This window comes from Oxyura jamaicensis, chromosome 4 (genome assembly GCF_011077185.1).
Source record: "Oxyura jamaicensis isolate SHBP4307 breed ruddy duck chromosome 4, BPBGC_Ojam_1.0, whole genome shotgun sequence".
NCBI lineage: Eukaryota > Metazoa > Chordata > Aves > Anseriformes > Anatidae > Oxyura > Oxyura jamaicensis.
The window spans coordinates 84,979,661-85,006,370 of NC_048896.1; the positions used below are offsets into that span (position 1 = coordinate 84,979,661).

Sequence of the window (26,710 nt, forward strand, 5' to 3'; positions counted from 1 at the left end):
TAGTTGACATTTATTGTGGAGGTGTCAGGGTGCTGAACTGAACAGGTCCTGGGATATTTATGTCTTAACTGATGTGTCTCCTTTTAAACACCTTGTACTGATCATGCAGAGTACCAAAGAGCCTGAGTCTACTTTGTTCTCTAACAATATAACTATACAAATCCCTATAGCCAAATCTTAACAGGTGTAAATGCATTAATTCTCTATAATTTCACAGCCTGTGTTATATATATATGAACTTAGGTACTGTCTTTGTGGTTGTTTTTTACTTGTAATCAAAGGCAAAAGCCTGGTATATAACTCAGAATTGCAGCAGGTATGGTACAAACAAGAATATTTTTTTTTAGCATAGATCCTATAAATAAGATGCCCTATACATTAAGGGCATTATATGTTGGTTTCTGAGTTTTACCTCCATGGTAGTACTAGCAATCATGGAAGGGAAAGGACACAGAAGCTGCCACTGGGAAAGGTGAACTCTTGGGCCTGATAGTGTTACTTTCCTCATGAGCCAAACTGGCATTAAGACCGATGTAATTCATTAGTAGGCCCAGGGTGCTTACAAAGGAAAGATATTCCAGTATATCTTGGCAGCACAGTGGGGTTTATGAGATGAAAGAATCCATAGAAAGATCCATATGGATTTTTTTGTTTCTTTGTTTCTTGCAGTTCATTTTTCTATTGACTTTTTTATTAAATAGAAGGAAAGTCTCTTAAGATCAGGGATGATGCTAGGGCCAGAACTAAACACATTAAGGTGCAAATACTCCCAAGGGCACTTCTAAAATATGATACACATTACCTTTGATGCTCTAAGTTGTAATAGCTTTGTAATACAGATAATTTTGAAATAAAACAACTAAATGTGCCCAGGAAAAGAGAGAGCCTGTAACCTATTTTTTTCAGAGGTTAAACCCATGGAGGGAGTTTGTGGAGATAGGCTGGGTCTGGAATCATTTCAGATGCTTGAGAGGATTTTTCAGTCCTCACTATTTCTGCCCCAGAAGATCTGTCTGCATTTATTTACTGCAATAGATAAGTGTGTTTCCTAATTCAGTATTATTTTTTTTTAAGGATGTTACATTATAATTTGTTATTTTAACCATTCTGTATAGTATTTATGTGATGTGCATCACATGACAGTTATAAATTACTTCTGTAATTTCCAGAATAATGTTTTACATATGTCCACATTTAAAAAATAATAATTAAAAAAAATAAAAAGAAGAAATGTATTAGGGAATTTTACCAGTAGCATAGAGTAAGGCACTAAGGTATCATTTACGTTCCTAGTGGAGAAACTACTGGAGGTGCGCAGTTTAGAGCCACAAAAGAGCAGCTGATCAGCAGTAATCCTTGCTGAAAAAATGTGTATGTGCTGGTCATTAACGCTTTCTCACTTATGTTTCAGGTCAGAGGTGTAAAAGGAGTCTTTCTGGCTAACCAGAAGATTGATGGGAAAGTTACAACTCTAATAACCTACAACAAAGGCCGTGACTGGGATTTTCTAAACCCTCCAGACATTGATATGAATGGCAAGCCGACAAACTGCAAACCTGTAAGTGGTCTTATCCTATCTCTGAAGTCCACAAGGATTATTTGTATGGGAGAGATGTGCAGTAGTGCAGGCAGCCCAAGAGCTTTGTACAATGTTTACTAGCTAAGCTAATAGACAAATCTACTTACATGACATGAGCACTGGTTTGGTACACTGTTAGTCTAGTCATCTTGCAGAGTGAGTCATGACTGTCCGTAGCACTGCAGAATATTTTAGAGCTTAGTTTGACACAAAGATGACATTTTTCATGTGTGCCAACCACACAACTCAGTTTCGGATAATCATAACAACACTAAATTGTGTCTGGGCATAAGGGGCACATTGTCAGTCAAACATATCTTACCAGTACCTTTTTCTGTTTCCATTTTTCATATTTTTGTTTCATCTTAATCCAGAATAATCATGTTAAAGGGAACTCTTGCTTGGAAATAAACATCACAATTAATTGAATCAAAAAATCCTTTCATTTTGTAAGAGGAAATCTAAGCAGATTTCCATTTGCTTAGGTGTCCCAGCTACCTGTAATATTTTGTTCTTCATTAGGCTGTGCTGAAAACTGTATTTTTCACACTGTCTCTCTGTTCCTGGGGACTCCAAGCTCTGCATTGCTGGGCAAAACAGAAGCTTTCAGTCCTGTCACTGACAGTGACCTGGTCCTTCTCCACAGAGAAAGGGAGGGCTGGAAATGCTCATTCCCTTCTGAAGGGAAGAAGGCTGTGCTATATGGTTGAAGCCTGCAGGCCCTGATCCTGAGCTCTCTGGGATCAGTGGAAGGATGGCAGTGGAAGCAGCTTCCAGGCAGTGCTGGCAGCTTGCTCCTGGACAGATTGCTGTGAACTTCACTGACAGCAAAGAGAGAATGATCATCCAAAAGTCATTAAGCTATTTTTCATGTGATTTTTTTCTAAAAGAAAAATTTCTGTACAATTTTTTTTTCCTTTTTAATCATCATTTTAACTAATCACCTGAGATCAACAAACAAGTAATAATTGTTACCATTGCTGTTAGCTTTTAAGCAGTTCTGTCACAAGGATTTTTGTATACAGTAATTTTATGCTGACCTCTTTGAGTTTGCAAATCTTGTTTGTAGAGGCAGTGGAATACTTTGGAAATCATCAGAGGACAGCAGTGGACTATGGACAGCATCAGAGGTTTTTGTGAGATAGTTTAGGTTAATATTTTGGTCTGGACTTCGGTGCCATGAGAAACAGCCATTCTCTTTCTCTATAAAGACTCACATAGCTGAAGCTGCTCTCTGACTGAGCTTTCATTATCATATGAACATAATTGTTAACTTTTAACACCTGTCATCTTCTTCTTCCCCCCACAAGCCTGATTGCTACCTTCACCTCCATCTCCGCTGGGCAGACAATCCGTATGTGTCAGGAACAGTCCATACAAAGGATACTGCACCAGGGCTCATCATGGGGGCAGGTAAATGCATTAAATTATTTTATAAGAGCTGAAATGTAGCAGGAGTATTTTTTTCGTAGATCCAGTCTTTTGGATTGTACCATTTACAGTGCTACAAATGTTAACAAAATTAGGCTTTCCCTGCAAAACATTCCTCTGTGGCATCCCGTGATGAAACAGTTTAGTAAAAGATGAAGACCCAAGATCTCTAGGACTAATCTATAACAGTTGCCTCTATACATAATGCTTCTCTTTGCTGTTTAGGATCTCCTTCCCCATAAGTGCAGTATGAACCAGTGACAGTGGCTGAAGGACTTGTCCTGGACTATTTTTATCTGGAAGCAAAAAGGCTTACCATCTTCTCCAGCGTGAATAATAGCCCAGAAAATCCAATAAATTAATCTAAACAGTGGTCAAGCCTTTGTTCCTGAAGCTTACATAGGGATAATTTGTCTTGTAATATTTGTTAATACCTTTCCACCTAAAGAGAGATTAAGTGACTGAGGCAAATGTGTCTCTGTGCTGGGAACGATGCTGGTTGTGTTTGCTTCATTATAACATACATATTGTGCCATGTTAGTGTGAAGAGGAATTTAATATTCCAATGGAATTTCTTTTATTGATTACTCATCACAAAAAAAAATAAATATCACAAGTCTGTTTTACTTTCTTGCCTTGTAATTCATCTACTTATTTCTTTTGATTTCCTATTTGTTTCAAAATTCTTGAAATGCTAACTGTTATAAGAGCTTTTTAAATCATATTATTTAATTCTTATGTTCTAGATTATGTTTAGATGAAAGACACAAGTGCACTACTTATCTTTTCCTACAAATACATGTTTTTAATCAATAACTGTTTTTACCTTAGCTTATAATAGTGTCTTATAAAAAGGTTTCTAAATTGAAAATTTGCTAAGAATTTCAAGGCAAGCATATTTGCTGTTGAATGAGAATGACAGCTCCTATTACTTCAATATAACTGAAGATTTCAAGTGTTCCCTTAGTGTAAATGGAGTTCAAAATATTTTACTGGAGGCAGACCTACCTGGGGGAATGCTGCTATGTTTTTAGTGACAAGAATAAGACTAAGAATTTATACAGTGCCTTTGTAGTTACATTTCTGGGAAGTATCTAAGTAGGTGTTTAATTCACATTTAATACTGTTCACATAAACTCGTGGCTTCGAGACTGGTGTGACCGGCAGAATTTTGGTTTCTTTGATCATGGGAAGGTCTATGCTACACCGGGCCTGATGGCACCGGATGGGATGCGCCTCTCTCGGAGAGGGGTAAGGATCTTAGGTCAGGAGTTGGCAGGGCTGATAGATAGGGCTTTAAACTAGAGTTGAAGGGGGAAGGGGCTAAAACCAGGCGAGCCGGTGAAGACCTAAGGGATGGTACGCTAGAATCAGAGGGGCTGTGTGCCAGTGGGGTCCTTTGGTCAGATCCACAAGGTGCTGAGTGTAAGGAGACGCACCTGAAGTGCTTTTACACAAACGCACGCAGTATGAGGAATAAAATAGATGAGCTAGAAGTCCTGGCCCAGTCCCGCAACTACGACATCATCGGCATAAGCGAAACCTGGTGGGATGAGTCCTGTGACTGGGGTGTTGCGATAGATGGTTACAGGCTCTTCAGGAGGGACAGGCAGGGTAGGCGAGGTGGTGGGGTGGCGATGTATGTGAAGCAGGGGCTGGACTGTGTGGAACTTCAGGTTGGCGATGGCAAAGTTGAGAGCCTCTGGGTAAGGATCAAGGGACGAACGAATAAAGGGGATGTAGTTGTGGGAGTCTATTACAGACCGCCTGGCCAGGATGATAGCGCCGATAAATTATTCTTTACAGAACTAAGAGAGGCCTCGAGATTAACTCCCCTTGTCCTTATGGGGGACTTCAACTTGCCGGACGTTAACTGGGAGTGCCACACGGCTGACACGAGCAAGTCCAGGAGGTTCATGAAGCACCTAGATGATAACTTCTTGGTACAGGTGCTAACGGAGCCAACTAGGAAAGGTGCCCTCCTAGACCTGTTTCTAGAAAACAGAGAGGGTCTGGTGGGAGATGTGGTGATTGGTGGCCGCCTCGGTCATAGCGACCATGAAGTGGTTGAGTTCAACATTTATGGTGACAGAAGGAAAAGCGCCACCAAAACCTCATCCCTAGATATGGGGAAAGCGGACTTCAGGCTGCTCAGGGAACTAGTCAGTAAGGTCCCCTGGGAAACTGCTCTTGAAGGCCTCGATGTCCACCAGTGCTGGTCACTCTTTAAGCGATGCCTCCTAGAAGCACAAGATAAGGCAATTCCAAAATATCGCAAGTCAGGCAGGCGGGGCAGGAAGCCGGCGTGGCTGACCAGGAACATTCTAATGGAGATTAGGCGGAAACAGAGAGTGTTTCGCTACTGGAAGGAGGGCCAGGCGTCATGGAAAGAATACAGGGATGCTGTTCGTGTTTGTAGGGAGAAAGTTCGAGTGGCCAAAGCACAGCTAGAGTTGAAGCTGGCTGTGTCTGTGAGAGAAAATAAAAAGGGTTTTTTTAGATATGTAAATGGAAAAAGGAGAACTAAAGAAAACATAGGGCCGCTCCTTGATAGGGAAGGTCTCCTCACAGACGATGACGTAGGCAAAGCAGAGACGCTTAACGCCTTCTTTGCCTCTGTCTTCAATGCCGATGACGGGCTTCGGGACCCAGGGTGCCCTGAGCTGGAGGACCGGGACGGTGGGGATGACAAACTCCCAACTGACCCTGAACGTGTGCGGGATTTGCTACTCCACCTGGATCCCTACAAGTCCATGGGTCCGGATGGGATTCATCCCCGGGTGCTGAAAGAGCTGGCGGATGTCATCGCGGAACCTCTATCAATTATTTTTCAACGATCCTGGGAATTTGGAGAGGTCCCAGTAGACTGGAAGCTGGCAAATGTTGTGCCAATTTTCAAGAAGGGTCAGAAAGAAGACCCTAGCAATTACAGGCCTGTCAGTCTCACGTCAGTGCCTGGTAAAATCATGGAGAAGTTGGTTCTCGGACTTATTGAGGCGCACCTGGGGGACAAAGCAGTCATTGGTCCCAGCCAGCATGGGTTTGTGAAGGGTAGGTCCTGCCTAACTAACCTGATTTCCTTTTATGATAAGATCACCCGTATGGTGGACCAAGGGAAACCAGCTGATGTGATTTTTTTGGACTTCAGCAAGGCTTTTGACACGGTTTCCCATAGGATCCTACTGGACAAAATGTCCACCATACAGCTAAATAAAAACATCATACGATGGGTGAGCAATTGGCTAACGGGCAGGGCCCAAAGGGTTATGGTAAATGGAGCTGCGTCAGGCTGGCGGGCGGTCACCAGTGGGGTCCCTCAAGGCTCCATTTTAGGGCTGGTACTTTTCAATATTTTTATAAATGATCTGGATGTAGGAATAGAGGGTATTTTGAGCAAGTTTGCTGATGACACCAAACTTGGAGGAGTTGTGGACTCAAATGAGGGCGTAAAGGCCTTGCAGAGGGATCTGGACAGGTTGGAGAGCTGGGCGATCACCAACCGCATGAAGTTCAATAAGAGCAAGTGCCGGGTCCTGCACCTGGGATGGGGAAACCCTGGCTGCATGTACAGACTGGGCGATGAGACGCTGGAGAGCAGCCTAGAAGAGAGGGATCTGGGGGTCGTGGTAGACAGCAAGTTGAATATGAGCCAGCAGTGTGCCCTGGCAGCCAGGAGGGCCAATCGTATCCTGGGGTGCATCAAGAACGGCATCGCTAGTAGGTCAAGGGAGGTGATTGTCCCGCTCTACTCTGCGCTGGTGCGGCCTCACCTCGAGTACTGTGTGCAGTTCTGGGCACCACAGTATAAAAAGGACATGAAACTGTTGGAGAGTGTCCAGAGGAGGGCTACGAAGATGGTGAAAGGCCTGGAGGGGAAGACGTACGAGGAACGGCTGAGGTCACTGGGCCTGTTCAGCCTGGAGAAGAGGAGGCTGAGGGGAGACCTCATCGCAGTCTACAACTTCCTCGTAAGGGGGTGTCAAGAGGCAGGAGACCTTTTCTCCATTAACACTAGTGACAGGACCCGCGGGAACGGGGTTAAGCTGAGGCAGGGGAAATTTAGGCTGGACGTCAGGAGGGGGTTCTTCACAGAGAGGGTGGTTGCACACTGGAACAGGCTCCCCAGGGAAGTGGTCACTGCACCGAGCCTGTCTGAATTTAAGAAGAGATTGGACTGTGCACTTAGTCACATGGTCTGAACTTTTGGGTAGACCTGTGCGGTGTCGAGAGTTGGACTTGATGATCCTTAAGGGTCCCTTCCAACTCAGGATATTCTATTCTATTCTATTCTAATATATTCCAATAATTCAGAAAATAGCTTCCTTCTCAAGGATTTTCTTTTTACATAAAGGTACTCCTATTCTAATGTAGGTTCTTACTTCTAGCTTTGTTATATTGAACCTGCACACTTTTTACTAGCATATTAAGCAATGTAGTTTGATTAATGAGTGTTATTTCCACTTTTTTCTCTGTCCTTGCATTATAATCTGATGTAGTGAAGTGATAGTCTTTGAGATCTTCGCTTGTTTTCATTCGGCTGGGTTTTGTGGGTATTTTTGAAGTGCACAGTCCTGAGATATCAGGGATGGCAGGTTGGAGAAGAATAATTTGCCCTTAATTCCTTCCCAGAATGCAGTTCCTAAAAAAAAAAAAAAAAAAAAAAAAAAAAGACATATGAGGAGTGCCTGAGGGAACTGGGATTTACTCTGGAGAAAAAGGAGGCTGTGGGGAGACCTTATCGCTCTCTACAACTACCTGAAAGAAAGTTGCAGTGGGCAGTGTCACAGGTGGTAAGTGATGGGATGTGAGGAAATGGCCTCAAGTTGCACCAGGGGAGGAGGTTTAGATTAGATTTCAGGAAGAGTTTGTTCATGGAAGGGGTGTTTAGGTACTGCAACAAGCTGCAGAGGGAAGTTGTGGAGTTTCCATCCCTGGAGGTATTTAAGAGATGTGTGGATGTGCTGTTTTGGGACATGGTTTAGTGGTGGGCTTGGTAGTGTTAGGTTGATGGCTGAACTTAAGGATCTTAAAGGTCTTTTCATACCTAAATGATTTTATGATTCTGTGAGATTATATCACTGTGACTTTGTTTTAGCATATCTGGTAGGTAAACTTATCAACAGCTTTCCTCAACATAATTAAATGTTCTTTCTAATGTCATCCAGGTATCATTAAGACCTGGACTGATTTGTTAAATTTGACTTGATTGTTGAGCAACCTCTAATAGAATTGAAATGGTAGAGGCACCACCACTCATAGCATCTGACTAAAAAGATGGGAAGAATGATGTGAAAGTGAAAAAAATATTTCCAGGAATAGGGCAGTACATCCTTTCTCTGATAGAAGGTCATGTAGTTGTAAACAGAGCAGAAGCACTTCTTAAAAATCGCAGAGAAGCTGCATGCCGCTTGTAAACAGATGACCTGTCTCAGCTCAGATTTTGAATTGCATTTGTATTATTTGGATGCTCAGATCATCTAGATTCAGTGCACATCTTCAATCTTATCTGGAAAACCTGATATCCTTGTAAACTTACCTTCTTATCAGAAATACTTTATATACAACAGCTTGCATTTCTTCTGGACTGGTTCTCAACATTGATAATCACATGCAAATCAACAGAAGTACTAGTTTCTTAGCACATACAGAACTCAGATGATTTGGGCCACATCACACACTGCTGCAATTTTACTGTTAGATTTAGTCAGAGCACATCATCTGGAAATGGCAGATGATAATAAAGATCCAGAAATGTCAGTTGATAACAGTGTGACTAAAAACCATCAGTGTCTTGTGCTGTGGAAAAGGGGAATGTATTCTGAGGGTGAAGTAGGTAAATAATTGCCAACGGACAGAAGAAAATATTAATACTCTGGTAAAATACTGTACTAATAACAGCATGTACAACTCTGATAATCAATTTTCAGGACCAGTGAGCAGGTGCTAAGGACTACTTGGCAGTTGATGGAAATAGAGGTTCTATTTACATGGAGATCCTCATTAGCTGAGAAAATTAAAGGCCGATAAAGAATCTGATTTTTCTTGAAAGTGTAACGATGGGGTAGAAACAAATGTCAGTAAAGAGATGCTTAATGTATGATGTAAACAACTGGATAAGAACTGGAAATCAGAGAGAGCTTCTAACCATAAGAGCAGTGAAACTGCTCCTCTTAGTAAGAGCAGTGTGGTTACTAATCAAAAGACCAAACCAAAATAATAATGATAACAACACTAATAATAATAAAATCCTTTAAAATGGAGTTTGGTATATTATAGAAACATTATATAACACACTTGCTTGCGACAGTTGAAAACCTAACCCATGACTTGCAGATAGATTTGATGCTATGCTTGAAAATCAGAGCACAGAGACTACTGAATTTTGTTTTAACTTAAAAGAATAATTAAGTGGCAAACAGCACTAAAGCCTTGAGCATTTGGGAAAAATGCAATAATACGATGTTAAAATTGCACCTTTTCAAACTCACATTTACAAGTAAAAATTGTACTCTATTAAAGTTGCATAAATAGTTATGAGGTATGTATACTTGTAGCTTAAAAATATATATCTAAATTGTGCAGACGTAATATTAAACTTTATAGCTGCATATTAAAGTGTTCTTTCAAATAACTGGCTTGCTCCCTTTAAGAAATGTAATAGGATTTCACATTTACATTTGATTTTTGTACATTTTAATCTTGGCAGCAGCTTTTTTTTTTTTTTTTTTTTTTTTTTTTCCCCACAGCATCAGCTATGAAATATGTGTCAATTGATGTGTAAATTTTTACTATAAACTTGTGAAAGACTTTCCTATGAAAAATGTTTAGAGAAGTGTAGATTTTTCAGGTGCTAGTTTACTATAATTCTCTGCTTAGCCTCCAATCCAGATGGCAAGTCAAGCAAGTAGTAAATTCTGCACATTCGTGTGAATTGAGGAAGTGCTGGAAAGTTCAGTTTTTGTGTCACGTCTGGCCCAAATACATTGCATGCATCGTGATAAATTTGTATAGTTTTTCACAAAAGTAGCATACCGAGCTGCCACTACAAAAAGGATGAGATAACAGGGAGATGACAGAGCATTTCCTAGTGCTCTTCGCAGCGAAGATCCTGCAATTCCTGAAGATTTTCCTCATGTCAACATATTTCTTGACTTTGTGTGAATCACTCCCTCAGCTAAACACTACTTCAGTTTCCCAAGCAAAAGCAGCCTATCTGGGACATTGAAACACAAATTGGTCGCGTGCTTGTTCTACACTGGTAGTTTACAAACCATGAATTTTTAGCTTGTCCATTGACTAAAGAGATGGATTAATTAACAGGCAATGTAGGCAAGGTGCATACCTCTTTTTGGTGCAGGTATCTGCCTGTATGCTAAATTTAAGTATCTGGAAAAGATTTTCCATATTTGAAGGATTATCAAAGTGTTGCATGTGGGGATTATTTCTTCTCAGAGTAAGCATGTCTAAAATCACATAAAAAATATGGGTAAATGCAGTGATAAGTAGTGGTTAAAACACATAAAACAGTAGTGAATTTTAAATGAAGTTAATCTCCTATATTTCTGTGACCTAGTAGGAACCTGCCAAAATGCCTGAGCAATGAAAAACTCTAATTAGCTAACTCTTTTGAGGTCTGTATATGTCTTCACAACTATACCACAATTCCAGAGAGCTTAGCTGTCCACTGGCCATCATTAAAATGCATTATTTTCTTTCAGAAATCAGATCACTGCCAACTGCTAATCTGACATGCAAAATTATGAATAGCTTAGATAAATACGTGAGACAGTAGTTGGTGCCCCTGTACCCTAGCTTTCAGGCCTGCCACCCGTGCAGGGATGAAATGTGATTTTACCCATTTACCTTACCTACTCCTTTATTCAGGAAAGGTAAAGGGAAAGCATAGGCATGAAGATTTACTATACCCCAAAGCACAGTTTGAAAAGGTTTTTAAGAATGCAAATGGCAAAGATGAAAGAAGACTGTGTTTAATCAAAAAAAAAAAAAATCTTACCAAAATGTTTCCTTGTGTTTCTTAAATTTAGCAAACAAGTTGTCCAAACATAACAGCAGAGCCATACTGGCTCACACCAAGTCTCTAGCACAATATCCTGGTTCTATTGGCAGCAAAAGCTTTTGGGGAGGTAGTTAAGAATGGTGAAAGTGTATATGGTTACCTGGCCCTGATCTGGGAGAAAGCACGCACACAGGAATGTTTCTGTTAAGTTGTATGGGAAAACAAACAAACAAAACAAAAAAAAAAACACCTACCATGGTTAGGTCCCCTCATCTACAGAACCCACTGAAACTGTCATACTTTGCCTTTTACCCTTAGACACATCCATCACGACCAGGGTCATGCCACAACACATCCTCAGTTTCATGATACGAGAACCCCATTTTCATGGCCTATAACATAACCCTCATGTTCATTTAGGTAATTAGAACCAAAAACAAAACAAACAAAACAACAACAAAGCAAAAAATCCTCACACACACACACACACACACACACACACACACACACACAAAAAAAAAAAAAAAAAGCATTTACCATGGCAGTACCACCTGGTGAGAGCCTGGGCTATGTTATACAGTATGAACATGGGTGAGTGATGCCAGTTGGCCTCAGGGCTGCAGGATCAGCTCTGTCCTTCCCTTATTTAATGTATGTATGTACTTGCAATAATGCCACTGGGTCATTAGGGATAAAAGATGAGGCAATACATTGAAAATTGAATGAGAAATGCAGAATGCAAAGTTGAAACACACAGTCTCAGTAATTGAAGGATCATCTTTTCTATTTGGTCATTTAGCTGCAAAGGACAAAATAACCCAGGTTTGAGAAGGTTCTGTACCACAGGTAAAAGCTTTAATGCTAGGTGGCAAAATACTGTGTCGTGTGTCAGAGGATTTTTCAGGCCATTTAGATCATCAAAAAATATGTTAGAATGATACCAATCATAACTCTGGCTAACATAGTCTGAAGTTGGTTACCTACACCAGATGCAGGAAATTTTCCAGTATGGACTTGAATTGCATTCTGTATATTATTACCTTTACTTGTTACCACAGGTGAATTTTGAGATCTAACACAGGCCCAATAAAATGATAAAAGGTTTCCATGTTGTAGTGGCACACCTCAAGAGTTACTCTGGACTTTTACAGCTATAATAAAAATTTTGGCATGATTCACCAGCTTACTGTGATTGTGGACTGTGTTACTGTCAGAACACATCAGTGTGTGGTGGGTAGCAGAATGGCGCTTACGAACTGCTCTTTTTGGGGTAAGACATTTGACATCTTTGGGGTGTTGGCTTCTAGTCTCAGGGCTGAGTATAATTTGGCTATTTCTCACCTTCTGCATCGCTTGATTGTGATGTCAGTTGTGCATATGTGTTATTGGCTGCCACAGTTACCACAGATGTGGTTCATAATTCCACTCAGATACAACACGGAAACTTTTAGGATGTTTCAGCTGTGTTTTCTGAGTGCTTGTATGCCTTTGCAGTCATTTGTTTGCAATGTTGTTAATATCAGGATTTTTTTCGCATTTTGTTTGAAGGGAATTGGAGCTGTTGCAAAGGAGTTTTTGGGGTGTTACTATGTATGCTATGTCTAGTTAGCTGGTTTAATTCAGTAATTTGACATGCTGTGAGGTAGATAGAGCCTTTAAGTAAAAGTGTGCACTCAAAAATAACAATCTGCTGTATCTTTGAAGTTACATTTTATTAGAATATAGAAAAAAATTAAATCAATGTAACTTTTTAAATACAGAACTCTTAGCTCTTTCATGACATAGATTAAATAGAAAGATTTGAAAACAAAACTGTGGTGAGTCCACTAGGTTGTTTTTTTTTTGAAGGACTTGTCTCCACTTGTGATGCAGGTTTCTCGCTTGCTGTTTCTCCTGTTTTTTCCCTTCCCAGTCCACAGAGACTGTTTTTCAACAAGTACCCATATATAGTTACCAAATAGCAAACTGCAAATAAATTGAAAAGAATTTTATGTGCTTGTAGACTTGACTATAAATTTTTCAAAATTAATGGAATCACTTCTGCTAAAAAAATCCGGAGGTAGTGGAAATTACAGCCTTCATTAATGCACAGAGCATTATTACATCAGCAATCAGAATTCCCTGCAGGCATCACCTCTGTGGTTTTTTGTTTGTTTGTTTGTTTGTTTTTTGTTTTTTTAACCCTTGAACTGGGGATGGACTACTTTCAAAGGTCAAAGAGCAGTGTCTTTTCCCAAAGCAGTACACCCACCTCCATGCCAAGTTTCTCAGTTGTGTTTTTTGACAGAATGGCATTTCTCTGTAAGTACAACTTAGTCCAACATCTTTTGTTTGTTTACCAATAAAAGACAATACAGGTAAAAACAAAGCTAGGAGAAGTCAGATCTGTCTTGTTACAGAGCTGCAATTGCAAAGCTTTTGCTAATATCTTTGTCATTAGCGTATCAGCTGGATGTAAAAGGCTTTCTAATGAAGCAGAAGTTGATGATGTTTAGTTTACAGACTAATTCTCCATTAGCTAAGACAATTTACCACTGCGCTTTTTAAGGTGCAGCTCTGTATCACTTCTCAAAATAAAGATCTACTCATGTAAGTAGAGTTCAGTAAAAGGCGAGACAGAATAATTGGCATTTATCCAAGAGCAAAACTAACAATGCAATCATTAAAAGGTATGTGTGCAAAGATAGGTGTATACTGAAAGCAATACTTTTCATCCTAGCAAGAAAATAAATATTTTGATCCCCAGCTATCCCAAAGAAAAAAAATCTGTAATTGCAGAATCACAAGCATTTACAGGAACATATGCCAGTGATAAGGAAAGTAAGAGTAGCAATGAAAAGGAGAATAGCAAAAGAGTAAAGAAATATAGATTTTGTTTAAACAGAAGATCAAATCTCTCTTCCCTTCCTACAAATCCTGAGAAGATGTTTTCTCATTCACACCTCCTTCTAGTGGCCAGACTAATCTTTGCTACACAAAACTGATGGAATCTGGTCCTGCTTCCCTATGAGAGCTTCAAGACTCAGGAAAATCAGATCAGCCTTCTGATCTTTGCTTATGTGGGTTTTTAAGGTTCAAAGTGATAATAAAGTGAAAATGGCTATAAACCAAATAGTTTTAAATAAACTTTAAATATGGGAGGAAATATAACTGAACTCAAAGGTGAAGCTTTCATTTTGCATCTGTCTCATACAACAGTATTCAGGACTTAACAATGTTTAATTGTTTTTTGTTTGTGTGTGTGTGTGTGTGTGTTTTTCCCTTATACTGGAAGTTCTGCCTACATGAAATGTGTTTGCAACTTACTGTCATTTCTATCCCTGAGGCTTCATTTTGAATGCTGGTATCATGGGGCCTTTCTTAAATCTAGACAGCCTTATGTGAAAGCAATAACTGTTGTGAAGCCAGCTGATTGCTCTTATTAGCTCAGCTGCATGGACCAAGTCGGTAGAGACAGCTGTGGGAAGGTGAGACCTCCTGGTAAGGCCCCATGGCCTTGTTGCTGATGTGGCGGTGGGCCATTTTTGAAGACAATGATTTTTTCAGGGAAGGCATGCGGGCTGTTTACTCCACAATTACCTGATTATATTTCTTTTTCCTTCTGGCTTAGTACAATTGCTGTCACATCCAGTAGCAGCCATGAGGGTAATCTCTGCACTTTGAGTTGGTTTTGGCACATTTTTAATCTTACTGGTCTTATCATAGAATTGTAGAAGGGCTCAGATTGGAAGGGACCTTAAAGATCACCTAGTTTCAACCCCATGCCATAGTCAGGGATGCCACCCACTAGATCAGGTTGCCCAGGGCCTCATCTAACCCAGCCTTGAATGCCACCATGGGGTATCCACAGCTTCTGTTCCAGTTCCTCACCACCCTCTGAGTGAAGAATTCTTCCTAATATCTAAGCTAAGTCTCCCCCCTTTTAGTTTAAAACCATTCCCTTGTGTCCTGTCATTATCTGATGAGCAGAGTCGCTCCATCATTTTATAACACCCCTTTAAGTACTGAAAAGCTGCAATATATATATCTATTCATTATATATATATATATATACACTTCATCCATACAAGCCTGTTTCTTAGATGAGTATTCAGTCCCAATCACCTTCATTCATACTATACCAACCTTATCAAATCTCCTAATGGCTTACAGGAACAGGGTTTTATTTCAAATTGACACAACCAACTAAATCTGTGCTGAACCACTCAATAAATTGAGGGCATGGAGTTAGTTGGGAAGAGGAAAAAGCAAGAAGGATCTTCTGAAACAGTTGATGCAGTTGAAGGAAATGAACAACCTCCTATAAATTCGCTGATCATACATAAAAAGTAGCATAATCTTATCTAGGCTGTATGCATGGTTAAATAATGTAGTTAAACTTTTAAGTATTGAAACACATGCAGTCTTGATGGTCTAAATAGAGTGTGTATTTTGAGCAGTGAGCAGAGTCATTCCTCTCTGGAACCTTTCAGCACTAATGACTACACTCTGCCAAGACAGATCTGTTTTGGTGGTAAAAACAGCTATTTATATAACACAAATGAAATTTCATACTGCTAATCTAATCTCAAGTGTTTTGCTTCCTCATCTCTTCTGCTTAAGAGAATCTGATAACTTTTGCCTTTCTTTTTACTGCAAAAGAATGCAAACCGTATATTTAAGTCAAAATCCCCTGAAGGACATCATTTAGAAGGAATCGTACTACAACTGTCTGGTGATTCAATAGTTTTCTGTTTGAAACAAAACATGTTAAAAGATGGAGATCTTGCTATTTGGGATTGCATCTTCTAAGATCTTGTTTCACAAGCTCGTTTTAAGACTTTTGTTTGCTAGCTGCTGCTCTTCAGTGCTATTTTTTAAAATATTGCATAGCTTCCTGGTGAATGCTTAAGTAAATTAAGTAATTCTGTTTGAGACTTGCATTTACAGGGCCTTTCAGATCCCAACCCCGCTCTTTTCAGTGTTACGTACTTACCTTGATTCTGATTTTTTTCTACCATTCCATAAAGTCTTGCAGATAAAACAATTTTTATTTTAACATTTCAGTATGAATAATTTTACATAATGTGATTAAGGTATGGCTTCTGTGTTGATGTGCATTTCATACTTGCATCTTAAATATGTGTTCTTTTACCAATCTTTTAAGCATGCCTGAACAAAACTAAAAAGTTATTTTGGCCTATGTTTTAGTACAATTAAACTTAACTGCTCCCACCTATAGACATCTAGCACTGTTAAAAAAAAAAAAAAAAAAAAAATTAAAAAGGTACATATATGTTTTTAAGAGGCTCTAGCAATCATCTAAGTTTAATTCTTATGCTGACTAGTGTCAAAGCTGGATCCAATCTCTCTTGCTAATTGGGAGGCACCCTTGTTCCCTTCTCTTTTGCAACAGGTAACCTGGGGTCCCAGCTGGTTGAGTATAAAGAAGAAATGTACATCACATCTGACTGTGGGAAGACATGGCGTCAGGTAGGAAACAGAACTATCAAAGACAATTGGAAATATTTTTAATTTAACCAATATGATGTATTTTATAATGATTAATTTATTTTCATACACCCACTATTTTGAGGTAGGTGGCTATTATTATTCCCCTTTCACTTGGAAACTGAGAGATTAAGGAGGTGATTTACAAAAACTCAAATTGGTTAGGCTGTCAGGTTCTGCTGAAACAAATATTTTGGTCTCTTTACAAAGCTTGCAAATATATTGCTTAAGAAACATGTAGTCCATTTAGGTTTTTTAATAATTTCTGTAATCTTCCTACACTAATGACGAAGTTGACTTTGGCTAAATCTTGCAGTACAAATATTCCAAGCTGAAAAGACATGATTTAGGTAGAAAGGGGGAATTTTTTCTACTTCATAGTTAAAAACGGGTATTTAAGCTTAAACTTTGTTCTCCATTGAAGATGAGAAAGCAAAAAGAGATTGAAAAGAATGATAAACCTTTTAATGTCTTTTAGTATGATTTAATCAGTTACGGGACTACAAACATTATTTTTTAAAAAACAATACAGTTTTGTAGTAGTTGCATTTGATTTTTGATGTCTTATGCTTCCAATTCTTAGTGTTGATTTATGCGTTGTACCTCTGTTATTCATTTTATCTTAAATTGCTCTGTCTCAGCAATGATTAATCATAGGGATATTTCTTTTTGAGTGTAAATATCAACAACAGTAGTGATCATATGACATGATGAAGTTCTGTAAACTGTTTCTGATGTATATTCAGAAAAAGTAGAAAAAAAAGTCCTCAAAGCACCTAAGTGCATCAAAAAGTCATTTGATTTCTGTTACAACAGTGTTTTAGTGCTCAGCTGAATTAAAATTCAGTTGTGTTATAATCTAAGTACAAGCAGGTGTGCAAATGCTCTCACTAGTGTTATTGACCTCAGGTATTTTGAGATAAAAAGAGCAAAATACAGACATTTTCTTAGATTGCTATTTCAGGGTGCCATTAATACTCCACAGAAGGGCTTTTTAAAAGAAATATATTATTTTTTGTTGTGATAATGTCCTTTGAGTTTTAAAAGATGAGAGTTTATGCCAAAATCTTCCTTGAATTCTAGCAGATGATAAATAGGTGGTTAAATGCAAAAGCCTTCCAGGATTTACAGCTTGTACTGTGTTATCTAATATTTAACAGAGGCCTCTAATATTTTATCGTCACTATTTTCCAGAGTTCTATAGTCTTGATGGGGTGAGAAACAAGAAGGAAAGAGAAAAAAAATGGTCAAATTCATTTTTTGCTGCTTTTATTTGTGAGGCACTCAGGCAAATGATCTGTGATGGAACCTGACCTGAAGATGACTATTCAAGCTGTAAAACCAGCAACAAAATGATCCTCGTTATGACACCATTGCTTGCTTGATTTTAATTAAAGCTTCTCTGAATCCTTTGAAAGAGCTTACTCAATACTTTTGATCAAAATAAAAATTTAGATGCAAGTGAGATGATACAGGAATTATTTAGAGAGTAAACTACAGGTCACCTGTGCTGGTAAAAGGAGAGCAAAGCTCATGTTTTGTAACAATTCCTAAGGCAGTTTTAAGTCACTGGCTTAGAAACCTTGTGGCTGTGGTTGGTGAGTGCCCAGCACCTTTCTCACGCTCCACACATGACGTTGCAGAGCTGTCTACAAACTCTACTAGAATAAAAATTATCTTTGTTTGTGTAGACTGGAAGAGCAACATAGAAAAGTAAATATAAAGAACCTAGGAGAAAAGGCAGTTCCAGGAATTAAATAAAAGCTTTCCTGAAGTCATAGCAATATTGTCACTGAGACTTATAGGAATATAGGACAGGGAGGAAGGTCAAAGATTGTGTAATCCAACCACCTGCTCTGAAACAACATCAAACGTACCAGGAACATCTTTAACAGAGATTTGCCAGATCTATTTGTTAATCCTTCACTGTAGGAGATTCTGTAGTCTACCTATGTGCTGTTTCACCGTTCTTCATAGATTTTTCTGAATATTTAACATAAGCTGCTTTTTGTGCTGCTTTGCATATCCTTGCTTTTTGTGGTTGCTCTTGCATTTTCATAAATTTTGCAAGGTAAGCTGATTTATTCCTGTCTTTGGAGAGCAGTGGTTTCCTGTCAGCTTTAAATAACTTTTCAGATGTTGAAAGGCAATTGTCATGTCTACCCATAGTGTAGGTTGGTGGTGGTGTTTTTTGTTTGTTTGTTTGTTTGTTTTTTCTTCCCTCCCCTCTGGAAGAAAAACCATCTCAAATCCACCAATTATCCTAATGGATCTAGTTTATAAAATGCTTTTCCATTTTGTTGCTCATCAGCTGGACTATCTAATACGATGGCTCTCCTTGAAGCATGGTAAAACTGGATGCAAAATTACAAATTTTATCATTACTAAACAGAATTAAATGATTGTGCTTGGTGTCTTAGTATTTCTGTCACCTTATTTCAGAAGATCTCTCCTTTTTTGCACTAGCATCATATTGTTGACTCAGATTCAGTCTGTGATTTGTAACAGGGACCAGTCCCTGAGTTACTGAATTTGTAGTACATCCCTAGGTTAAAGAACATCTATTCATAGTTTTTCTTCAATTTCTGAACTGATTTTATACACTTGGAATGATTTCAACTCAACCTGTATTTCCATAGCTTGTGTATGGTAATGTTACATGAGAATTCAGGAAAACTTACTATGAGTCCCATTCACGGAAGGATGTATAGCTAGCGTTGATAGGCAGAAATAAAAATGCCCAAACAAGAGTTTTGTAAAATTAAGTAAATGTTTTTTATAAACAGAAAAAAAAAGAAGAAAAATTCTCATTAGCAGCAATACAAGTTGGGTTGGTTCAAATTGTTCTCCTGCCTTTCTGTTGCATGATGCCTGAGTTGTTCATTAACATCTTTTGAAAACACTTGTGTGTTGAAAACACTATTGCTTTACTGTATAACATTTTATAGCAAAATGAAATTTGTATGGTGTACTGTACAACATGGCACTGTAAACAGCAGAGGTTTAGGAGCTGATTGACAAGTAGTTTAAATGTCCATGCAGTGGCAGTGATCTGGATTGTATGCAAGAAAAGGGAATCCAGCCTTGACTTTATGAACTATGTGGGCTTAGATCATCTTAAGTGAACCATGAAGATGTAGCCTAAGGTGAACTCATGGGACAGATAAGTCTATTTGCAAGATTTCTCTGTCTATTATACCAGGAAAACAGTATCGTAAAATGTGGTAATGATAATGAGCGAGATAGATAAATAAATCTTGCATCCTGGGAGAAATGGACTGTCTTGGAACACATTTTCAGAACATACAGGTTTTAAACATTGTTTTTCCCTGTGGGGCCTGTTTTTTCAGTCCTGATTTATGTGATTTTATGATGCTCTGTTAAATGTTAGGAATGACCTTATGTATTATGTGGGTATGTTTCATTTTTTTAAAGAAAATTTCTGTTCACATTATGGCTGCCACTGCTATTTCAACTGCACGTGTTAACAACGCTGTGTTTGAAATAGGGCAGAGTAAGAGTGGCTTTTGGAAGAAATTGAAAAGTGAACCCATATAGAACCTAATGAGGTTTGACAAGTCTAAGTGCAAGGTCCTGCACCTGGGTTGAGGCAATCCCAGACAGGAGTACAGAATGGGTGGAACTCTTTGGGAACAGCCCTGCAGAGGACTTGGGGGTTCTGGTGGATGAAAAGCTCGACGTGAACCAGCAGTGCGTGCTTTCAGCCCAGAAGGCCATCTGCATCCTGGGCTGCATAAACAGAGGGGTGGCCCACAGGGCAGGGAGAGGGTTGTGCCCATCTGCCCTGCCCTTGTGACAGCCCACCTGGAGTGATGCAGCCAGGCCTGGGGCCCCCAGCACAAGAAGGATGTGGGGCTGTTAGAGTGGGTCCAGAGGGCCACAAAGATGATCAGAGGGCTGGAGCACCTCTCCTATGAAGAAAGGCTGAGAAAGCTGGGGGTGTGCAGCCTAGAGAAGAGAAGACTCTGGGGTGACCTTATTGCAGCTTTTCAGTACTTAAAGGGGGCTTAAAAAAAAGAACTTTTTCCTTGGGCAGACAATGAGAGGACGGTGAACCATTTCAAACTAAGAGAGGGGAGATTTAGATTTGAGGTTAGGAGGAAATTCTTCACTCAGAGTGGTGAGGCACTGGAACAGGTTGCCCAGAGATGCTGTGGATGCCCCATCCCTGGACGTGTTCAAGGCCAGGTTGGATGAGGCCCTGGGCAGACTGATCTAGTGGGTGGCATCCATGTCCATGGCAGGGGTTTGGAACTAGGTGATCTTTAAGGTCCCTTCCAACCTGAGCCATTCTATGATTCTATGAAGAAATGGTGTAAATAAAAGACAAGAACAAAAAAACTTTCATGGTGGATCTGCTGCAGAAGTATCTAGTGGAACCACAAAATGCTCTATTAACCTACTAAGGTGACAAAGAAAGTCTATTGTGTGTCTAGGAAGTGAATCTATATCCTGATCTCTAGTCTACTGCTTCATAATCTTTTTTTTATCAAAGTAATTTGGAATGTATTTGTTTAAGCAAGATTAGGTGTTTGTGTTTTTTGTTTGTTTTTCCTGCAGACATCTTAAAAATTAGATGAAAGTGACTTCAGGTATTTTGGATTACTTTTGAAACTTAGACATCTCAGAGTAAACTTGTGTGGAATAAATTTCTCTTGGATCATTTAAGCATGTTTCATTTATTTCATGGAGATCTCTTAATTGCTCCCAGTTGATAACCTGGCCTGAAATAGCTGCTGAAGTTGTTACAGTAGACACAGGAACAAACAGAGAGAGCAGAGGGAAATAAAGGACTTGACTTTATGACATAAAGTTCTCAAAAAATCAGAGAAGAAAAGATGTAGAAATAGATTATAGTAATCAAGTTCTGTAGTGGCTGGCTACTTGTAAGGGTCATAATAAATATATTACCTGACTTCAGTTAGTGGAGAGGCATAGAACAGAATTCATGACTGACTGTGAATATGCATATCACTTATTCCTGGATTTTGACTTCAGCTCTGATACCAGGACCATCTTTACATAAACCTTTTTGTCCTGGTTTTGGCTGGTATAGAGTTAATTTTCTTCCTATCTGGTATTGTGCTGTGTTTTGGATTTAGGATGGGAAGAATGCTGATAACACACTTATGTTTTAGTTGTTGCTGAGCAGTGCTTACACTAACTCAAAGATGTTTCAGTTTATGCTGCCCTGCCAGCAAGGAAGCTGGGGGTGCACAAGGAGCTGGGAGGAGACAGAACCAGGACAACTGTCCCAGGCTGACCAAAGGGACATATGGCATCGTGCTAAACAAACAAACAGATAAAAAATAAATAAATGGGGGGCCACTGCTCAGGGACAGGCTGGGCATCAGTCAGCAGGTCATGAACAATTGCATTGTGTATCACTTTCTTTGTATTGTCTTTTATTTTCTTCTTATTATTATTTATTATTTTCCCTTTCTTTTCTTTCCTATTAAACTGTCTTTATCTCAGCCTATGAGGTGTTTGTTTTGTTTTGTTTTGCTTTTTCCTTCCTGATTCTATCCCCAATTCTACTGGGGTTTGGAAGGAGAATGAGCTGCATGGTGCTCAGCTGCCTGCTGGGTTAAACCACAACACCTTCGCAAACTGTTTGTCTTGGTTTTGGTTTTAGGTTTTGTTTTAAAAAATAGAGATAAATATTTACTTCTGTACTGATCTCCACAAGCATGAATTTATTAATATATTTTGATTTGCTGAAGATGAAAGAATTTCATACATTTTGGTTATAAAATGTTTGAAATATCTGCAAGAGGAGCATGGTATAAACATGGTATTAGTATGCCTGTAATGTGTCCGCTGTGCCTTTTAGTGTGCCATAGTTTAGGTGGAAATAGGTAGACAGGACTGTAAATGCTTCATATCAGGGTTTTGCCAGTAAATTGGCAATACTGAAAAGCTGATCAGACACTTGAAGACCTAGGATTCCCATAAAATATGCTCTTACTAGATGAGAGGAAGGCTGAATTCTGAACCCAAATTAAATGCTATTTTGAAGTAATTGTGAATGTATTGTAAGACAAAGACTCCCCTCACCCCCCACCTTTAGTTCAATCTTAGCGATAAACTCTCTAAATACAGCATTCAGTCCTGTCAAAAAAAAAAAAAAAAAAAGAAGCATTTAGTGTTGTCTGTATTTTCTTATTCACAAGGCAAAGTAGAGCTAACCTTTATGTTTTTCACCATTGTTTGTCAAAGTGTGTAGGAGGTTGTATGTTCATCTATTAACTGCTATGCATGTGTAGTAACTCGCATGTTATTAGCTGCTGTTATGTTAAATGAACTTTCATAGACTAATAACACAAGTAAACCATATCTTAAAACTGATATCAGATGTGGAAAAGGGAGGATGTTTACCTATTCATTTATTTTAGTACTGCTGATGGCCTCTAGAAAATGAATGAAAAGAATTTAGGAGATTTTGAATACCATTAAATCAATATTGCATATATTTTGGTTCAGAACTTAGAGCAGCCTCTCTGTGAGATCACACAAAGTTTAAATTTAAATAAATCATTGACACTGGAAATGCAGAAAACATGCTGGCACCAATTATTTCAAGTTCTGTGGAGTCTGAAGAACATGTAAGAAAGTCACAGACAGCAATACTTTTCATATTTTTCTTAGAATTAGATTACAAAGCATGTCAATTCTACAAGATACACAGAATATGGCAAATTCTGAAGTGAGGTGATAGGTCACTTGGTAATATATAATAGAAAGGAATGCAGAATGCACACTGTGAGAAATATAAGCTTGGGCTAAAATCACTTTAGACAGTTTAATCTGACTGTGATTTGAACCTGAACATTTTCTGATTCACCTGTTTAACTTTCTTTTCTGTTACAGCTGGGGAAGTATGAGTTAAACTGACTTTTATGTCCTTCTCAATTTGAAGTGTGGACATTATAAAACGTCTAAGTCTTTTAACCCTGGTTTGCTCATACATTTTATTTCTGCTGTTTTGTGCATTTGCTTAGTTGGCCTTTTTTCTATCTGACTTGTAGGTCTTTGAAGAAGAGCATCACATCTTGTACCTGGACCATGGTGGAGTTATTGTGGCTATCAAAGACACCTCCATCCCACTGAAAATACTCAAGTAATCCTACAGTCAAGAGTAGAGCTATTGTGTATTCAATGCCTCAGACAAAGTTCAGAGTTTAAGATGAACATTTCAATGTAATCATGTATTAAATGCAAGTGGAGTCAACTTAATTTAACATTAATTGACAGATTTCAGGTGGATGTTTTCTTAAAGATTACTTCATGGTGCTGTTGGTACCATGACATAATGCATTAATTATAACAAGATTTTCTTGCATCAGCATAGATCTTTTTAGTGTGCTTAAAAAGCTAGCCTGGAACTCTGAAGTACAAGCATGATTAGTACAGCCTGGAACTCTAAAGTACAACCATGTTCAGCATGATTATTGTCTGCTACTTTTTTGCACCAGCAGTGCATGGCACTGATGTTCTACCTATTGTGCATATGTGGCTTAGGTATCTAGTCAGAATAGTTATTTCATACTGTAATAAAGCCCATTTTTCAGTAATAATCCCTACACTAATATGATCATGGCTGTACACTTGGTTTGCTGGAGTAAAAGCCATCATTAACCTAGTATCCAAAGACCTGGAGGAAAAGTACACAAGACAAGAGAATTGGAGTCATAAACTCTGGGTGCAGAGACTATTTGAAATACATTTTGCTGATTATTCAGCACCTTTAAAAAAAATTTAAAGGGATAGTTATAGCTGTGAGGGGCCATCATCATGGTGCCTGCAGTTATTGCACCTCCCACGTGTTTTAGCAGTTGAGCTGTTTTCCCTACTTATGTTTCACTGACCTTTGCTTAACAGGTCTCTGGCCTGGGGACAACCAGAAAGAATGGAGTGTAAATTATTGACTCTTGAACCTATGAAGTAACAAGGTTGTTTGTTTAGCAGAACTTTTTTTTTTTTTTTTTTTTGAGTGTATGAATTCTGATTTATATAATACTTGTAAATGAAAACCATTTCTGCTTTTTTACAGGTTCAGCATAGACGAAGGCCAGACTTGGAGTACACATAATTTTACCAGCACTTCAGTCTTCGTAGATGGATTACTAAGTGAACCTGGAGATGAGACACTGGTCATGACGTAGGTTTCTGTTTTCACCTCCTTTTTTCAGGGCTCTCTCTCTTGAGCAGTTTTTTAATTGTGGATGTTTGAGATAGTCCTTGAGTCACTGGATTTTGTTTCCTGTGGTCACACAGGCTCTTAGCCTGATCATGTCCAAATAGCCCTGCTATGCAGCTTGTCTTTGAAGTTACCTGAGTGCAATATTTCAGACTAAAAATGAAGAGTTTTGTTTGTGTGAGATTTCACATAGTTGCAACCAGAAGGTGTGGAATATTAGGACTACAGATCTAAATCTGAGAAATATAGGTAAAAATAACCAGAGCTTGCATTTTTTATGTTTTCTGAAGATTCTTAGGCAGACTTTAAAAGCATTAAATATCAATCCTTTCTTGTGAAAATTGTCTTCACAGTGTAAACAACTATACTGTTGTCTTAGGAACTGCATTACTTTATGAAACCAAACACCACGCTAACAAATACATGCTTTAATTCTGTGCAGTGACTGAGGAAAATAACCAAAAAAACAATAACCAAAATAACTAAATTCTGCAACTAAAGCCCACATTTGTCTGTCTTTTTTCCAAAGAGCTCGGGACAGCTGGATCTGAGCTGCAGGTTTTGCTCTGTCTCAGGATAAATGTTAATTTTTACAAGTGTCTGAGAGTGAATAACACCTGCCAGTTAGAGAAAGGGACAGGCTGACTGCAGTAGTAAAGGGGAATTAAAAACAAACAAACAAACAAACAAACAAAAACATTCCTGCACTCAGAGATGTGCAAGATGATGTGCCTGCTCCTATCAGTTAGAATAGCTTGTGCAACCCTTTATATTGGAACTCAGCATGCTCATGACACACTTTTTCTCCTAGGAATTAGAAACAGAACTGCCTTTAATGTGCACCAGTAGCATTTTTCCCCAAGGGAGAAAAAATCAGCCCAGCATGGAGTTTTTAAAGGATCTGCAGAAAAAAAATAAAAATAGAAAAATCCTTCCCAATGTACTTAAAAGTGTTGTGCCATGTTCACAATGTTATAGTGCACAGGGGTGACTTAGGCATACTGGTAGTCCATTCTTTCTTTCTATCCCATTCATTTATCTTACATTTTAACTTGTATGATCTGAGAAGAACATCATTATTTCAGCATTTTCCTCTTCTCTCAAGCATAGGTTTTTATGATATAATATATTCCACACAGAGATACTTATGACTCTGAATGAAAGATTTCCACTGCCTTCATTGGAAGTTCAGGGATCAAAAGCTTATACTAAACTTTACTTACTGCCAGATAGAAAAGAATGTGATGACTATATGATCTGTTTATTATTTTTTGTTGGTGGTGTTGGTTGTGGTTGTAGTGTTTTTTGTTTGTTTGTTTTGTTAAAAACAGTGATTTTGTAAAAATGTATTTAAATATCTGGATGAATAGCCAAAGACCTCATGTTAAAAAAACACAACACCTTTTTTGAAATCACCCATCTGAAATATATCAAACTGCAGCTAGATTTGATACAAGACCAGATGGACAAATAAGCATCATATGGTCTGTATGTTTCTAAGGGCTGAACAAGAGTCTGACTCCATCATCTCAACATCAGTCTTGCAGAATCTTACTTTGCAACTGGTTCTACTGAACATGGAGGTTGTCAGACACTTTCTGTCATAGGTGGGAACTGAAAGCACTTGTAGTCTTCCTACCTGACTCTGAAGATACTGTGAAGAGTAAACCTACACTATGTGTTTCCCTTTTGCTGTTATATCAGCTTCCTTGTCTTGCCACTTTTGGTAGGCTTTTACCTTCAATGTGACTTTGTCTGCCTGATGGTGTTCTGCCTGACTTTACATCAGGACCTTTCATTGTTCTTTCTGGCTTAGGTCATTTCCTCCTAAAACTTCATACTTGGTCTGAGTTGCTGGGCATGACTTTATCTACAGTAATTTGCTGCTCTTCAGAAATGCCATCCTCTGATACATACTGACTGAAGGGAAAAAAAAATCAACTCTTCAATTTTTTAAAATTTTATTAGATAA

At 38.7% G+C, this 26,710-nt stretch overlaps 1 protein-coding gene across 17 annotated transcripts in view; it reads left to right on the plus strand.

Annotated features, from left to right (window-relative positions):
- Window positions 1–26,710, plus strand: part of SORCS2 (sortilin related VPS10 domain containing receptor 2) — a 572,554-nt gene that overhangs the window by 496,011 nt on the left and 49,833 nt on the right. For all 17 annotated transcript variants that reach the window (XM_035325108.1, XM_035325094.1, XM_035325097.1 and 14 more), the window contains 5 exons: window positions 1,412–1,558; window positions 2,890–2,992; window positions 16,423–16,499; window positions 23,567–23,658; window positions 24,592–24,699. In XM_035325108.1, the coding sequence (XP_035180999.1) occupies window positions 1,412–1,558; window positions 2,890–2,992; window positions 16,423–16,499; window positions 23,567–23,658; window positions 24,592–24,699 (527 nt within the window). The remainder of the gene's footprint in view (window positions 1–1,411; window positions 1,559–2,889; window positions 2,993–16,422; window positions 16,500–23,566; window positions 23,659–24,591; window positions 24,700–26,710) is intronic.